Source organism: Calypte anna, chromosome 5A, assembly GCF_003957555.1.
Source record: "Calypte anna isolate BGI_N300 chromosome 5A, bCalAnn1_v1.p, whole genome shotgun sequence".
Classification (NCBI taxonomy): domain Eukaryota; kingdom Metazoa; phylum Chordata; class Aves; order Apodiformes; family Trochilidae; genus Calypte; species Calypte anna.
The window spans coordinates 28,762,973-28,781,030 of record NC_044251.1 but is presented as its reverse complement, the minus strand read 5'-3'; the positions used below and the strand labels follow the sequence as shown (position 1 = coordinate 28,781,030).

General features: G+C 40.8%; 1 protein-coding gene across 2 annotated transcripts in view; it reads left to right on the top strand.

The window, feature by feature from the left end:
- SYNE3 (spectrin repeat containing nuclear envelope family member 3) overlaps positions 1 to 18,058 on the top strand; it is a 60,398-nt gene that overhangs the window by 24,242 nt on the left and 18,098 nt on the right. For both annotated transcript variants that reach the window (XM_030451858.1, XM_030451859.1), the window contains exons 3-12: positions 2,361 to 2,533; positions 2,944 to 3,253; positions 8,151 to 8,312; positions 9,091 to 9,435; positions 10,590 to 10,726; positions 12,642 to 12,789; positions 13,547 to 13,729; positions 15,032 to 15,175; positions 16,145 to 16,279; positions 17,245 to 17,406. In XM_030451858.1, the coding sequence (XP_030307718.1) occupies positions 2,361 to 2,533; positions 2,944 to 3,253; positions 8,151 to 8,312; positions 9,091 to 9,435; positions 10,590 to 10,726; positions 12,642 to 12,789; positions 13,547 to 13,729; positions 15,032 to 15,175; positions 16,145 to 16,279; positions 17,245 to 17,406 (1,899 nt within the window). The remainder of the gene's footprint in view (positions 1 to 2,360; positions 2,534 to 2,943; positions 3,254 to 8,150; positions 8,313 to 9,090; positions 9,436 to 10,589; positions 10,727 to 12,641; positions 12,790 to 13,546; positions 13,730 to 15,031; positions 15,176 to 16,144; positions 16,280 to 17,244; positions 17,407 to 18,058) is intronic.

The window sequence follows — 18,058 nt, the reverse complement described above, 5'->3', positions numbered from 1 at the left end:
ATTTTTTTTCCGGTCTTACTTAATCTTTTATATAAATCTTCTCACAGAGATTCTGCTGCATTGTGTTTGCACTCTTACTGGGATTTCATGTTCGTTAACTTCAGTTTCATTAGATGATATCTTGATCTTGTAATCTTAGAGAATGAAACACTCCTGTTTGTCCCATCTCTACCATCCCTAATTAGAGGGAGCGATGGTATTCCTATGATGAACATTGAAACTATTTTTATAATTGTGTTGCCTTGAATTCCAACTAGTCTCTTCTTTACATTAAATGGCCAAATATTTCTTATAATTATTTACCCAGAAGTCTTTCTTTTTGTGTGTCTACTCACGTCTGAACTGCCTCTTAATAAGTTTTAACTCTAAAAAGACATTACGGGCTTACATAGAGGATGAGGTAATCTACACAGTAGTACAGCAATGTGTTCATCCTTTTTCCTTAGCTGAGTCTCATTGGAGTCTGAATCTTGCCTCTGGCATAATATAGAGACTGTTCATGGAGTGATGGCTGATGGCTAGACTTGCATGTCAGTCAGAAAAATCTGAAGTATTTCCTCTTGGTCTATAGATTTATTTCTGCCCCTTAATTTTTTTTACTTTTTGCTTTTTTCAGGGAAACTATGATATGTACAGTGTCAGAAAAACATGCAAGAAACACAGAAACTTGAGTAGGGGGAGTGTAAGTTTGGCAAAGGGATTCATTCATGGTAGTGGTAACAATAGGTAACAATAGATGAGGTATAGAGGGTTGTGGTGACTTAATACAGTCTGAACTGAAACCTGTTGCTTCTGTAGGCTTTGGAAGATGTCTTTAACATGGAAAAAATAATGTTAGAAGGTTTTTTCCAATTCTGACTTTGGAAATGCATCATTGTAAAGAATAAAAAGTTCCTGTTCTCTCTTCCAATGTATACCTTATCCATCTTCTGCTCCCTCATCCTGCCTACTTTCTGGGCCTGGCTTCCCTATCCAGCTCACATTTCCTCATGTGCTCACTGCTTCACCTATTGTCTGTTTTCAAATCCAGTGATCATTTTTCGGTTCCATTTTGCATCTGGCTTGCCTTTTTTTTCAAGCTTCCTTCCTGTGGTTTATTTTCTGTTAATTTGTAAATGAAAATGCCATCTAAATATAGCAATCATTTAAAAAAGAGATTTGAAAATGAAAAATGCCTGTCCAGTCACTGCTTTCTCTCTGACTGTTTCATTTGGTGGGAAAATGTGAAGCTTAGAATACAACTTTACCCTTAAATTTTTCCCGCAGGGGGATATCTATGGCTTTTATTTTCTTTCTGTGCCCCACCTTTGTCCCTTCTTTCCTGGATTCTTTTAATCTCACTTTTCATAGTAGATAGTGCATCCAAACACCAGTTTGTACATCACATGGACTGTGTCCTTGCCAAAAGAACAGTCCTTTCTCAGAATATGAGATTGGAAATCTCTGGCACTGGCTTGTGCTTTAGTCTTGACTTTGCAACAACTGATGTGATTTTGGGGAATAAATCACTTGGGCTAAATCTTTCCAAAGTAATTGCTGATTTTGAGCCTCTCAATGTTTTCATTATATAAGCTTTTTCTTTCAAACTTGAGAGCCTGCAGTTTGCCAGGGGTTTGTGGAAGAACAGCATGTAAAGCTAATCTGATGGTGTCAGAAATTTAGATAAAGTGATGCTGAAAGCTGACATCCAAATCAGGACATAATTAATCTGTTACGTTCTAAAGAAGTTGTGCTGATTTTCCATCTTGTGGTAGAGGAAGAGAATCTACTTTCAATTGAATGGCTTAGCTTTCAGTCCCTGGCATTACAGTTTGTATAAGATACACATTTTCACCAATTCATAGCTTAGAAATTTAGGATCAAAGCAGAAACTGGGAGGAGGCAGAAAATACCACTGGTTAATTTTTCTTGGCTTGTGTTCTCAGCCAACTTTGATTTGCAATAGGAAGCTTTTTGAATATGTTTCCTGATTTCCTAAAGTAGAGCTTAAAACTGAGATGTTGCAGCATACCCTGTGGAGATTTGCTTCTATGCTTTTTGGCAGGTGGGGGAGAATAACTGGCACATGGCAACATAGTTCTAGAACTTTATAACTGCAATTGAAACACAGCTGCAGGTATTTGATAGAAGATGATCTGGGTTTTGTACCTATTTTAAAATGTTTTTCAATTGCTACATGGTTTTTCATTCAGTCTTTAGGTTGTTTAATAATAAACAAATCTGAAGACAAGTTCATATTTTCTGTTCAGGAGAGGCTTTACAGAAAGAACATCATGATTTTTGGGAAAAAACCAAGTTTATATGGCACAGTTAGCCTTGCCTTCTTTTCATGCTTTCAGTCTCATTTGTTTTTCTCATAGAAAATACGTGCACTGGAACCAGAAGGCAGCTTGAAAATTGACTTGATTCTTGTGAAGGCAGAGGCTGCTCTTCGCAGCATTGGCGAGGATAAGAAGCATGAGGTACTATCTAAACTGAAAGACATTAAAGCCTTGTGGGAAGAGACAGCCATATACATTACTCACTGTCACAGGTAAGACAAACCTATTTGGCACAAGACTGCTATTTGATGTATTGAGGCAGTTGTCCCATCCAGTGTTTTTAGAAAGTGCTTCTTGCCTTTCTCTGCTGTGTGGATTGCAGATAGCAATCTGAGCTGCTAATCCCAGTCCTATGAGCATGCAGAAGACTGATCTCTGCCTTCACAAACATCCCACCTCATGCTCTTGAATGATGAATTTGGCTAGGGTCAGGGTCCTTCTACAGGGTATTTCCTCCCCAGAGCAGAGAGGACATGGGAAGTATATCTGGATCCTCTGAAGTCAGAGCTTTTTCAAATTACTGAGAACCTCGTCTTTTGCTTCCAAGGCCTTTTGATTTTGCCAGTCTCAACTGCTCCTGTCACAGTTCAATCTAACTTGTCTCTCTTGCTCTTCCCAACAGTCGTATTGAGTGGGTTTGGCTGCACTGGAGTGAGTACCTGAAAGCCCAAGATGAGTTTTATGAATGGATTCACAACATGAAGGTGACCTTGGAGCCTGACATTGAGTTGCAGCTTGGCTTAAAGGAGAAGAAGTGGCAGCTAAGCCACGCTCAGGTTCTGCTGAATGATGTCTTAAATCAGTCAGTCCTACTGGAAAGGCTGCTAGAGGAAGCTGCTTCCTTGTTCAGCAGGATAGGTGACCCCAGTGTTGATGAAGATGTTCAGAAGAAAATGAAGCTGGAATATGAAGGAATCAGAGAAGAAGCTCAGGTATGCCTATAAAGAGTGGGAGGTGTTCAGATTTCACAAGTATACAGTATTTTTTGCTATGGGGCATAGCTGATAGGACTGAAAAAAAAAAAAAAGAAAAAAAAAAAAAGAAAGAGCTGAGGACCCCTGTTCCTTCAGTCAGTGGACTGTTTGAAGCAGTCATCTCAGCCCAAGATAAGCTGTTGAGATGCTTTTATGCTGCATTTAATAGTATGTTGTAAAGTAATTCAAGCTGCTTGCTGTAACCTGGTGAATACTGGGTTAGGTCATCTCTGCATAAAGTTTGAATTTTCCTCATCTTTCAGCATATCAGTGGTTCTTGTATAACCAGACGCAAAGTACCCATTCTTGGAGCCAGGGAATATTACATGCATGAGTCCTTGTTGAAGGAATTGGCATTAGTCCAGATCCAGAGCTTTATTCCCTGCCTGCAGAAGTGGGAAATGTGGAGGTGGGAGCCAGCTTAACTAGCCAGTTCCAGTATCTAAAAGATTTTCACTGCACACAGATACTAATTCTTTCCTGATGCTAATCTTCTATCCTTCAGTGCCAGTGATTTCCTTTACCCTTTTCCTGGGTAAAGATTTCAGATAAGGTTTATTCTTTTCGCTTCTAAAATTCAGGTAAAGACAGGATTGGACCATGTGGCATGACTGAGGGGCAGACTTCTGCAGGTAGGCAGGAGAGTCAGTTTGTTCCTAGCCTGTATCAATAGAGATAACCAAAGGGATATTTGCAATGCTTATAGACACATCTACCCCAAGTATATAAAAATGAAAATTTAGTCTTTGTCTCAACACTAGCTTCCAGAAATCCCACAGGCAGGAATTACCTGGTGCACAACCAAGCAATTTTCCTAACATGGGGTCTGCCATCTACCTCTGCCACAATGTCTTTCTGTTCCCACACCTAAACCCCAGCCCAAAACTCTATCCTGACAGGGATGTATGCTTACCCCCTCCAGGTGCTGTCATACAAAGTTAACTTCAGATCCCACTAGAAGAACAATATGATTGGAATGCTCATGTCATTGCTCTGCTTGCTCTACAGATACTTTCTCTGTTAAAAATTTTTTTAGCCATAAGGATGTCACAGCTGCTAATAAGTCTCTCCAAAGCCCAGCATATTTGGCAATTCTGTGACTGTAGCTGCTGCTGAGAGTCTGTAAGCCACCAACAGACTTGTGCCTCAACACTGATTATTTATTTTTAAAGGTAGATCTCATTACAAGGCAACTAGATTTATAAATAAGAATGTTCTTGGGAATTCAGGTGTTGTCTATCTAAATTGCCATTAAGATTCTCCCTTCTAACCACAATTTGTCTTTGGTTTTGAAGCAGGAGACAGTCATTAACTATTTTAATAAAACAATACTCTCAAATTTGAAATTTGAATACTCATTTAAATACTCAAAGCCAGAATGTGACCTCTTTGAGACTGCTTTTATGTAGTGTAATTTCTCTAACTGACTTGGATACTTGCTGGCATAAATGAGATCAGCAAGTGGCTCATAATACTTAGATAACTTATGTCTTTATGTCTCCAGCCAACTGAGACACTAGAAAAAGCTTTTCTTTACAAATACCACATTTCATAGAGGGATGGAATGAGAAAATCCAGCTCTTTCAGGGGGTATGGAACAAAGAAGGGAGCTGGGAAGCCTTGGGTTGTGTAGCTGAAATAAATGCAGAGCTCATTAACTAATGCCAAGGTTACAAGCATCTTGGGAATCATGTTGGAAAGTATAAAGCCAGTTAGAGAAACTCTGCCACCTCTTCCAGTGGGAAGGAGGAATGAATGAAAGAGACACAGGAGTTGTAAGAGGGTTGCTCCAGCCCCTCGCATGATAAGAGGCCAGGCTAAATGTGACTTGCACATGCCAGCTGAATGTCTGAGCTGCCTGCCAGAGGAGACTCACTGGTGTTTGTAGATTACACTTGTGTTTGAAAACCATTTTTAGCTCCCGTGCAGTTGTCCATCTCTATCAGAAGGCAAGCTCTTGAACAGCATTTCTTAAATAGTTTGTCTCTGACACTGCTTCTCTGGTATGAGCAAATGGTGGAAGCGTTTGGGTTTTTTTTTCTTTCTTGGTGCTAATGTGTCCTTATTCCCAAATTTTTTAAAACATAATTTTCTTTTTATTAAATCAACAGGGATATTGTTTATATGTTGCAGCCATTTCCCATGTGCTTTCCCTTGCCTAGTAGAATAAAAATATGCAGAGGTAGATGGTTGTTGGTTTTAGCACAAAATGATGACTGAAAATGGTAAGAGAAATTATGATATAAAATATCTGAGCACATCAAATGAATTTCAGTCCATGTTGTCTCTGTTAAGTGAAACCTAAATATTTACAATGCCAATCCTTATGTACCCTAAACCTAAGACTAAAAGCACCAGGAAGGACTACAGGAGATTTTTGGACTCCCTTTGAGATGCCACAAGCTTTAAAGAAGGAATTTCCTTTATGGGCTTTAGTTTGCCTTCCAGATGAGGCTTGTTTGCCTTTCCTGACTGTAGGGGGAGCTTAGGGTTTTCTATGTCTCCATCCACTCCACTTGAGTACCGAGGGCTGCTCATATCCTGCCCAGACACATTTCTTCCTCTGTGGCCAGTGGCAAACCCATTGTTTTCCTCTTGGTGCTCTCTTTCCATGGTCGTGTCCTTGTTTAATGCCTCCTCACGTTAACCAAGTGCATATGGAGATGGAGTTTAACACTAACTCAACATAAGCAGGTGATACCATATTTTCCATGACCAGAAAGTTTCCCTGCCTAACCTCTGGGGGGGACGACAGGGGCCTGAGCCAGCTCTTTCTAAACCTTTTATTTGACAGTTAGCACAGTCTGTGCAGATCCATAGCATCTCTTCCTTGACCTCACAAAATAACAGGAGTGTCCAAACTGTGTGCTCCTTTGTTTTGGCTGAATAGCCTGGCTAGGGGTGGGTCATTTCAACTTCCCTTTTTAACTCGCTAAGCATAAGACTTTTCAATTTAATAATAGCTCTGCTTTGTTATTTTGAGTTGCTCCCTTAGAAGCTTCTGTCAGTCCAACAAATTAGCCTAATTCTCTGAAATCAATAGCTAGGGTTGAGTTGTTTCACTTCAGTATTTGGCTCATTTACACCACTGTAAGATTGCATTCTTCAAGCCCCTAACTTGAAATCAAGGTGAGAATCATGTAACCTGTATGCACCTCTGCAGATTTGAGAATCAAGGCAAGGGGATTTAGGAAGCAAGTGAGGTGTTCTGCTGGATACATCTTCGCCACAGAAGTTTGCAGTCATAATTCTTTTTTTTTTATCTCATCCAAACCCATGTGTGCATAGGTGATGTTATTAAAAGTCCTGCCCTTATAAGTGAGTAGCATTTCATCCTCCATGGGAAGCAGCTGTCCCTTAGATGTCCATCTTCTGTCCTAAAGCAAGTCAGCTAGCCTTAGCGGAGACACTCCTGATTTGCACAAGTCAGTAGAGAGTGTGGTGGTAGTGTGGAAAGCAGTGACCGGTGTGGTAACACCAGTGGATATCAGGACAGTGGTGGCTTTGTACAGTACCTTGGGTCCCTTCCCCAAAGGTGAAGGGCAAAGTCTCAGAGGCACCATCACCTCACAGTGTCTGGGAGATCCCATGATGACTGATGCTCATGCCACCCTTCTGCTGCTCTGGAGAAAGGCTGACAGGAGTAGCAATGGGACACTACTAGCTCAAGCAGGTTGATGGATGCAGCGACATGCCCAGAGCCTCAAAGTGAGAAGGGAAATGCAGGAGAACTTTGAAACTCTGCCTGCAATAGCAGTTATCACCCTGCTCTTTGCTGAAGGCAGCTGGGATCAAGCTCTGCTCAAAAGCATATGACGTGTCCCATATTATTCAAAATGAAACTCAACTTGTCTGACAGCAAAGCCTTTCAAGGGTGCTGCAGGCACTGGATGCAAGGAACTGTTTTTTCTAATGTAACTGGAGTGAACCTCAATTTTTCTCCATGTCAGCTATTGAAGAGAAAGAAAAAAAGTGTCCGATTTTGTAGGAGATAATACTTAGATTGGGCATTATATTAGTGAAACAACAAAACCAAGATTCCTTGTGCTTTATGTAACATTTTCTTCAGCAGGTCTAAACTTTAGCTGACAAATAAGGATAGTCGAAGAAAATGTGACTCTGCTTTGTTGTGAGGGGTGCCAGACTGGATCAGTGAGGAGCCATTCATGATGTGCAGGCTTTGCAGCATCAGGGGTTGTTGATTATGAGATACACATGCAGTAACTCAGAAAATGAAGTCTGGTCTCTAAATTTAAATTTGCATCCCGGGTCTGCAATACCACAATAGGATAGTTTGTGATCTGCTAGGTAAGTATGGAAGTTCCTGGGCTACATGATTTCTAAGGTACCTTGAAGTTGATGATCACTTTTTATACAGCCTGTTGAAGTAATAAACACTTTGAAACAACTTGCATGCCCTGAGCACAGACTTTCATACTCTCTTTTTTCACAGGCAAATTCAATCTGTTGCATGGTCATCTTCCTTTTAAACCAGTGAGAGGAACATAATTGCTTGTCTTCTAGTGTCAAACCCAGAAACATTCTTCTGTCTCTTTTTCTAATGAGAGTATAGGAAGCTTTGGAAAGAGGAAGCTAGAAATTCACCTGAGAGGACTTTGCAGTTTGTCTCCTTTCCTCAGAGAGCAGCCATTGGGAGCTTGCAGCACAGCCCAGGCAGAGACAAGCCTTAAGTCTTTTGTGTCCTTTTTCTTGAGGTGAACTGTGAATTCCTGTGGGGGCCAGCTGCTATCAGAGCTTGTGGAAAGGGACTCTTGTTTATAAATTCTGTATTAGTGTAAAGAAAAAAGAGCCAGATAAGCACTGTCCTCATGGCTTCTGATGTCTCTTGTTACAGCGCAGAGTGAAACTGCTTGAAAAGATAACCAAGGAACACGAGCAGTACAGCGCTAACGTCAACCAGTTTCAATTGTGGCTGAATGGTGTGACACAAAGATTAAACTCTTGCCTTGGAGAAGCAACCAAGACTTCAGCAGAGGACAGGTTAAAGGCACTAAAGGTCCTGACACAATATAATTCTAACAAGGAACTAGGATTGTGTGTTCTTCATTCCTGTATTTGTTTCTCAAACTGCTCAACACTGTACTTGGAAAAAAACCATAAAACAAAAAACCCAACAAAATAAGGTCATAATTCTAATACAGGTTAGAGGAGAACAGTTGTATCAGGTCCTAAAACTGTTAGTTTTAGTTGGTTCTCCCAACTGTAGCAGGAGTCACAGGCTGGTCTCTTGTTTTTCTGAAAGCCTGATCTCCCACAGTTACGTGGTTCTTTGAGTATCTTGCCCTTTATATTTGTTTAAATGGCAATTATGGTAATTATGAGCCAAAAGAAGCCTGAAGTCTCACAGGTTTCAAGAGTTTAGAGCTGGTGATAAAAATACCAGTTTTCAAAACAGAATCCAATATTCTGGTGCCACTGTTTAGTTTTAAATCTCTCAGAGATCTGACTTCAGTATTTCTTGGTGCCTGCAGCTCCTGTTTTCTTTCTTGGGGATCTCAGGTCACAAGCATCTATAACAATCAATCCAATATTTTCAGAATCATGGCAGTAAGTATTTTCTCAGAAGGCAGTCAAATAACCAACCCTTGCTTCTGGTTTTCTGAAAAAAAAATTAAAAAAATTAAAAAAAAACCAAACAAAAGTACTTAGGAAGGAAGTGAAGAACAAAATATGTACAGTCAGGAGAGGTGGTCTTTTTTTTTTTCCTACTGCTTTCAGCTTTTTCCTGAACTTACCATTCCCACAGCTAAACTTTATTTAACATCTTTCTGCAGGAAATTGCCAAAACCATTAGGAGCGGTGGAAAGAAATGGAAGCACCTTGAAACTCAGTGTGCAGAGGTGATTCAGAATACCTCCCCACTTGGAGCTGACAGAATGAAGGATGAACTTGAAGCACTAAGAAAAGCCTTAGAGAAGCTGAAATTGCTGGGTAGTGAGGAGGAGGACAGATTGCTCAAGATCCAGCAGTCAGAAAGTGCGTACAAGTCCCAAGCCAGACAATTAAATGCAGAAGTCCAGGAGTTGAGAAATGACCTAGAGAGACTAGAAAATGACCTGGACCCTGGGAAAGGGGAAAATACTGAAGATGGATTTGTAACTCTATGGAGAAAATGCAATGTAAGTTGTTACCCCTTGTATGCCTAAAATCATCAGGATCAAGTTCAGTCATATATTGACTGCACATAGGCACATCCAGTGGGTGTCTGTCCCATTGTTTAAAGCTGATAAGGAGAACATGAGCATGTATGGAGAAAACTGAGGAACATCTAAATAATAACAATGGAATCAACTATTCTAACCTGTATCTCACTTTGAACAGAGGGAACAAGATTGGAGGATGTGTTGGAGTTTGTCTTTCAAAGGGACCATGTACAAAAAGAGCACAATACAGAAAAAATAACACAATTTGCTCTACTTAAAAAGAAACAGAAAAAATAATGCTTTGCTGTATGTACAAATATATGCATGTACACACAAACACATATTTCCTGGGCATTTGGTGAGACCATTTCTATGCTATATCCTTAATCCCTGTAGGATGGTTACCAATCTACAATCAAACACATCTTCATTCCTAGGAAATATGAAGTTTGTAGCAATTCAGTATCTACACCACTATCAATCTATTGCAAAAATGAGTGAAAAAATTTTGTCATACTTAGAGTAGTTAGGAATTTTTACCACTTCTATTTGAGGGTTGTTTTTTGCATTTATTATCTGTTCTCAAAATGCCTTTCTTTGCTATTTGTATGTCTAGAACCCAGCAGGACTAGCTGGGAAAATTATATGCAAAAAGGATCCACAAAATACAAGCTGGTTCAATCCTACTACATTTGTGTGGGATTTTTGTTGGTTTTATTTCCCTAGAATTATGTTTATGTGACCCTAGAATTCTGTATATATGAGTCTTTGAGAAAGGTCTGTTCATGCAAATAGACACAGTTAAGAGTGCTTCAGAAATGCATCTGATGTTATATACTGTAAGCAGTGAAAGGAAACTGGAACCTGTTTGTGTTTCACTCTGTTCAAACTGCACCCTGAAGATCAGATGCAGGGGCTGGGCAGTGTGAGGAGAGATGAGAGAAAGCCTGCAGGAGCAAAACTGTTCTGAGAATGATTTCTGCCTTTGCAAATCCATATTCCTTACAACCAGGAAAAAAGGCAGCAGAAAGGGGACTTGACCTGAGAGACAGCCTTATCTTTTAATTTCATGTCCTAGACATGTGCCACAGTTCATAAGGTGTGATCTGTTCATTATTTTTATAATCAAGGCAACAAGAGCAGCTCTGGCTGCAGAAGAGTCCAAGGTTGAGAGGCTGAAGGGTCAGCTTAAGGAACTGCTACGGTTTTCCCAAGATGTGCAGCCACATGCTGAGAGTGTTGTTTCTGCAATACAGCAGTACCAAAGGTAATGGGAAATCTGATTATACTGGGGGGTGGGGGAAATCTTCCCTCAGACACTGAAGAGATTGACAAGAGCCTAAGAAAAAATTTATATGCCATTTGATTGTAGGTGAAGGGAAAAGAAAGAAAGGCCTTTGCTAATTACATCTGCCTCCCCATTTCAGGAAGCCTGTAATTTCAGCCATTTGCTAGGAGCTGTAGGCTGCTGGCCATTTTCAAGCAGTGTTCGTGCATCATTAATATTGTGTATGGTTTGAAGAAAATTAGATTGTTGGCAGCTAATTTGATCTTCTTAGCATTTTATAATAGCAATTTATGTATTTTGCTTGCCTTTCATGACAGCAACTAGAAAATCAGGACAGAAGCTGTAGTAGTAAACAGTTCCAAAGAATTATGGCCCTCCCTTGTTGAGCTTGTTGTGGTGACTCATCAGCCTTAGCAATTACTTGGCAGGCTTTCCTCCCCTTCTCCTGGCAGCATTTATGCATGATTCCTGTTTTCAACTTGCCCAGGGTTGGAAACTCTGAAAGTTTAGCCTCTCCCCAGACTTCAGTGTTTCCGTTTCCAGGCTGTCTGGAATCAGGAAGTAAAGAAGCTGCAGCAAATTTTGCAGACTAGAAGATCACTTTTTTTAAAGGAAAACAAAGGTCAGTTTTACCATATGCAAGCTTATTTTCCTCTGTCCAGTATGCTGCTCTGCTGGAAGGGTTACAGGTCATTATGGGAAAAGCTTTCAGTTCAAAAGCTACCAAGTAAACGATGTTGAAAGAGAAGCAGATAAAGCAGGGACTGCCCTCTGAGTAGAAAATGGAAGCTGCTCTTTTGCCAGCTTCTCTCCAAAGTTTCTTTGCAAAGTCTGGCAGCTTCTGCTGAGCCTGGCAGGGGCAGCAGAGCAAATGGCAAAGGATATGTAATGTCAGAACTTTCTATTTGTGGAACTTTTGGCCTCTGCAAGCTTGCCTTTGTTTAGGTCCGTAATGTCGCAGTGACACAGGTAAGAATATGGTTTCTGTTTTTATAGAAAGGCAGTATTAATGTTGACTGGCGTTGCTTTTTCCCTCGTGTCTTGAAGTTGGAGGGCACTGTTCCCATATGAATGTACAGTTTGGGCTGCAATCTGCCATATCAAAGAGGATTCTGCAAAGTGGGAAACCAGGAAGGCTGAGAAAAACAGGAGGCAGCTGCCTGGGGTGTGTCACTGCTAGGCCTTGTTAACTCAGCTGTATTTTGGATAAGCCTTTAAAGAGAAGCCTGATTATTTAATAAATGTGTGCTAATTTTTTATTATTGTTTTTTCCAAAATGTACACACACACACACACACACACATAGTTCTTGCATGTATGTGAATATATATTTATTAATACAAAGCTTTTCTCATAATCACTTAGATATATTAATATAAAAACAAAATTTAAAAAAAATGTATCTGAATAAAATATGTCTTCTCATAATAGCATAGGGTGATCGAGGATTTCTTTATGTAATTTTTAAAGGAACAAAGACTCAGTAATAAGTACAACTACAGTTAAATTCTAGACAGTCCTGTCTTGTTCCTCCCATCAGCCACAGAGGCTCCCCTGATAATAAGTTTTGCTAAATAATGCTGGTGATAGCAGCCAAGAAAGATCACGTACAAGGAGAGGCTGCTAGCGGCTGGAAAGTGGAAGTAATACCAGATACACAGTTGCACAAGAGACAAATGTGTCTTATGGCATCTAAATAAAGTTTGGTTGGATGTGTCTGACTGACAGAGCAGCTGTCAGTATGCACTACCAGGCTCAGACAGTAAAAAAGACTGAGGCTTTTGTGCTGGATACAGTTTACACGAGTGTTGTGTCAATTCAAGCCTTGATGAATAGGATGTTTGGACTTGGATTTCTTCATAATCTTTCTCTCGGCTGTCCTTTATCCTTGCAGTGTTAAAGGCAAGACATCTAAAATGAGCACTGATATAGAAAGCCAACTGAGAAGACTCTTCCAAAACCCCCTGCAAGAGTTTGAACAGTGGAAGCCATCAGTCCAGATGTACCTGGAGACTCCGGAGCCAGTGCTGGCTCACATTGAGGTAGCAAACCTGTTACTAAGTTCAGAAACTGATACTTGGTTTCTGTTTTCCCAAACTATGCCAGCAGCTGCCTGCATACAGCTGCCAGACAGCAGCAGCTGGAAGGGCCTTTCCAGTAAGTCAGGAAACCCCAGAGTGCAGAAGTTTATACTTAAATCTAGCTGTAGCAGAATGTCTTATTTTCTGGCCTTTGTATGGTTAACTGGAGTTGTTAATGGAGCTGGCTGAATTAAAGTGTTAGATGTCATAATGATAACGTTGTTTAGCATAGCCCAATCTCCCTGCTGAGGAAATCTGGGGAATTTGTTAAGAACTGTGTAGTAATATAGTTGTGGGAAATGCATGATTTCTGCATGTGCCCAGGAAGGTGTTTGTTACTTTGTCATCCCTGTGATTTCCAGAATGAATGTGTCTGTGAACAGGGATGGAGTTTCTCCTCGGGATGAGCATTCAAGCTGTCCTTTCTGTTGGTTGTTTAGGCCTCTCCTCTGCACAGACAACTCTTTCCATAGTACAGCTTTCCTCTATTTCTGTTCACAAAATGGATGCAGTCCTGGTGCTTCTAACATTATCAGGAAGACTTTTCCTTTAACTGGGCACTGTCCAGGTACCTTCTGTTACCCCTTGTCAGCCCAGCATGCTGTTTTTACCTGACTTTGTCATACTGCTTTAGTTGTGTGACTTGTGTGAGAATAATATAGTTATATGGTTTTTAGTATTCTGATATGATTTCACTGGAAGAATTTTTCTCCTTTAGGCTGCTCTAGCTGAAAGCTCCCAATTCAAAGAGAAGTTGATGACATTACAGCTGAAGAAAGATTTGCTACACAACATCCTTGGTGAGGAAAAAGCAAAGTCTTTCCTGCAAGAAGTAGCTGAAGCTTCAAAGGAAAGAGAAATTCTACATAAAAGGCTGCTGCAAAGCAAGAGCAAACTCCAGGTGGGCTTCAAAGACTATATAGAGTATTTTCCTGTGACAGAGACAATTATCAATCTTTCAGTAAGCCAGTTTTACAGATACAAATTTAGTGCTAACTAGCTGTGCTTAATCCATTTTTCAAGTTTGATATAATATTCTAATAAATTTGTGGTCTGTTGCATAGTGTAGCTTGGTATTCTGAGTATGAAATTGACATTGACAAAAGGGACCTGGATAGTCTGGACCAGTGGGCCAAGGTCAATAAGATTATATTTAACAAACCCAAGTGCTGGATCCTGCATTTTGGCCACAGCAACCCCATGCAATGCTACAGACTTGGGGAGGAGTGGCTGGAAAGCTGCCTGGCAGAAAAGGTCCTGGAGGTGCTGAGTGACATCCAGCTGAATATGAGCCAGCAGTGGCCCACATGGCCAAGGATGCCAGCAGCATCCTGACTTGTATCAGGAACAGTGTGGCCAGGAGAAGGGAAGTGATTGTGCCCTTGTATTTGGCATTGGTGAGACCTCACCTCAAATACTGTGAGTACAAGAAAGCCATTGAGCTGCTGGAGCAAGTTCAGAGAAGAGCAACCAAGTTGGTGAAGGGTCTGCAGAACAAGCTCTGTGAGGGCTGCTGAGGTAACTGGGAGTGTTTAGTTTGGAGAAGAAGAGGCTGAGAGAGACCAGGGGAGGTTTAGACTAGACATGAGGAAGAATTTCTTTACTGAGAGTAGTTAGGCACTGGAACGGGCTGCCCAGGGAGGCGGAGAAATTACTGTCACTGAAAATATATAAAAACCGTGTAGATGAGGCACCTCAGGACATTCTCTTGTGGATGATACAGATATAAAAATATATATTTCATTGGGGGGTGGGAGTGTAGCCGGAAAGGAGTTCTCTTGTCCGGGATCGACGCGTTGATACGGTGATATAGACTCGTGGGTTTGATCTGAGTCTATTGCCCACAGTGTGGAACTAGCAAAGATGGTCTGCTGCTATGGAAGCAACCAGCCGCTCTCTAGCTAGCTCTAGAATGAGCTGCCTCGGTGAGTGTGAGCCTCACTATTTATTGGCCCCATGGTCTTGCACATGCTCCATAGGGGCCCTGCCCTGGCTGGGCACAGGTGGAGTTGATAGCGGCTCACACCCACTTCTTGATGATCAGAGGCACCTGGTCGCTCTGTTCCACTACATGGGAGGGCTTGACAGTTGGACGCAATGATCTGAGGGGTCTTTTCCAACCGTGACAAGTCTGTGATTCTGTGATAATGCTGAGGGATATATGTCAAATGCTGGATTTTTTCCCTTTTCTTTCTCCATCTAGAATTTGATATCACAACACAGGGACTTTGATGCTGGTTTTGCACCTTTGCAGAAGAAATTATCTGCCATCAAAGCCAAATTAGAACTAGAGAAGGAACCACGGCCTGACCTTTTGGGTAAAAAGACACAACTCCAGAGACTCCAGGTACATCACAGTAATGTCTGACCATGATATCTTCAGTTAATAGTGGTCCTGTTTGTTGAAATTTAACCAACATTAGGAATTTGGTACCTTGTCCCATTGTGTATCAGATAATTTCATTTTGCCCAGTTTTTAGCACAGAGTAAATGAAACAGAAGCAGTGCAGCTGAAGAATTGACAAATAGGGCTTGCAGGAAGGAGCAGCTGGACGCTGTTGGTGCCACACCTTCTTGGGCTACTTTTATAGCTAAAGAAAATGTATCCTGATTCTTCCCACTGGGAGTGAAACTGCATAAGATAACCTGAACCAATCTAACGCCCTTCAAAAACAGGGAGTTCCCTTTGTCTCACCTCCTTCTGCATCCCTCCCTTCCTATTCTTTTCTTAGTCACAGTGCTGACACTTGCTGGATTTACTCCATGGGCTGATTCAACTGGACAAGATTAAAAAAAAAAATCAACAGAAAAATATGATCCTTTTCCACTTAGTGTTTTGAACTGATTCAGCAAGGGGTCCAACGTGCAGTAGTAGAGCCTGCTCAAGGCATGCAGTGGGACTATATTGCTTGGAGATAGAATGAGGGGAATAGAGACAGGGGGGATGGGACTATTCCTTTTTGCCATAGTGAGCTACAGTGATTCAGCTCTACAGTGTCACTTCACCTTGGGTGACCCACAGCAGTGTTATCACCATAGTTCTTTGTAATACTCAGTTGATTATACCATGTCTCCTCTGTCAGCTTCTCAGCAACTTACTTTTGTAAACAATCAGTCACATGTAAAGACTTCCAGACACTTCTTTTGGAAAAATTTACTTCTAGACAGAACAATTAATATTCTTAATGACAGTGATTTTTCCTGATTTCTTTTTGTCCTCACACTGCCAAATGAAACTATCTTTAGTATGGTTTTTGTGGAGGTCCATGCCATTTCTAGCACGTTACATATATGGAATCTGTCTTTTTCTCTGCAGATGATCCAAGATGAGTTGGCAGAGCTTGTGATTCAAATGGAGGAGGTAGAGAAGCTTGTCCAGTCAAATACCACACACAGACATGAAATGAACCAACTTTCATCTGATGCCCAGGCCCTGAAGAGATCATTAGAGGTAATGTAAGGAAGAATTTTTAGTTGAGCAGTTGTCAGTTTCCACTATTTAAGCCTTTTCCAGATCTTGGAGTTTATCAGATAATATGCTTTGAGTGACAGCTATTTTCATTTCAGGAGAAGAAAACACTGAATTCTTATGACTTTGCTAACTCTCCCAGGGTTCTCTGATTATCTTGTAATGTGATTTCCCTTCATGACAGGATAGCATCGATACAGATTGTATATAGGTATGAATTATTTCTGGAGCAGGCCTAAGGTTCCTAACAAAAATTCCTCACAGTTGTATTATCATGGAGATGCTTTTACTTCTTCACAGATGCCTACATAGTGTTTTGGTACTAAACTGCTGGTTTTATATAACTGGTTTTATAGCTTTGTCACCTAAAAGCTAATCAGAGAAAAATGTTGCCATTGCATAAGTATTTCTTTGAACCTGAGGCATTTTGTAACTTGTAAGCATAGCTATAAAAGGAGCTTCCAAAGCAGTCTCAGAAGAAGGGCTTATTAAGTTACTTGTGTTATGCAGGTCACTGTAAAAATACATATGATAAAGTAGTATCCTAATATGCACTATGGAATTCTAGTTTCATTTTCAGTAATCCCATTTATCACTGAACTGGAGTTTTGCCAGAAAGAGTCTGTGCTGTTATTTCTGATTAAGGAAGAGTAAGATGTAGTAAATGCTGACTGGGGTGTAAAAATCCCAAACATAACTCTTTATTCTGTTTCAGCTGAAATTGAAGGGAGCTATTTTGGTGCTTAATGCCCCCCCGTGTGGTTGAGTTCAGGCCTGCAGGAACTTGTAGGTGTTTTTTATATCACTGATGCTGAAGGACAAAGTTTTTTGTGTCTTCTTAACAGCTGTTTTTTTCCTTTTGGACCATGACATTCTATTCCAGTAGTCACAGTAATGAAAAAGGGTTTTTTTCTGTATTTATTTTCTGACATTTTTATCATTTGTAGATGATGATACAACAAAGTGAAGAGCATGTTCAGAAGCATTGGGCATATAATGACAAACTCTCCGACCTCCAGCAGTGGATCACAGCAACCACAGAGAAGATTGACTCCTGCCAGGGTGCTGGTGAGGAGCAGAACACCGAGGGAAGGATGACAGACCTTGAGGTGAGAAAAGCATCTTAGTGTAAGATGTTAATTATTCACTTTGCATCATTCAGATATGACTGGCAGGGTTTTAATAGCGAGGGTTTCCTGACTGGGGAGGTTAATGATGATTTGTTCTTCCTGTAATAACTGTTGGTTGCTGCTGCCTCCCTGCTATGTCATGTGCTCTGAGATGCAGAGCTAGGTAAAAGAGAAGAACGGTGAAGAATGAGGTGGATAAAGTATTACCAAAATAGTTGGTTTTAAAAATAGCTCTTCCTGCCAGGTTGATCTCTCTGGCCAATACCTACCTTTGCCTGTGTGTACTCACTGATACATTGAACATTATTACCTTGTTAGCTAAACTTATACTGTGCTGAACTGAACTGTTCCACAGCTGCTAGCTTTTCCCTGTATAGGAGTATTTTGCATGCTAGATTCACTCTGGCAGGTTACTTCACCTGGCAGCTTTCACCTTCATATGGGAAACCAAGATATCTCATGGGAAGGCTACAGAAGGTGTGCATTGACAGCTTGTGCCCTTTAAGTTTTGCCATTAGCTCTTTGACCTATGTTGGCTCTTTGCAAGAATCCACAGCATATTTTTTTTCCTGCTAGGTATGTTCTAGCTAGTGCCAACAGAACCAGCATAGTCCTGGACTGAACATGGCCT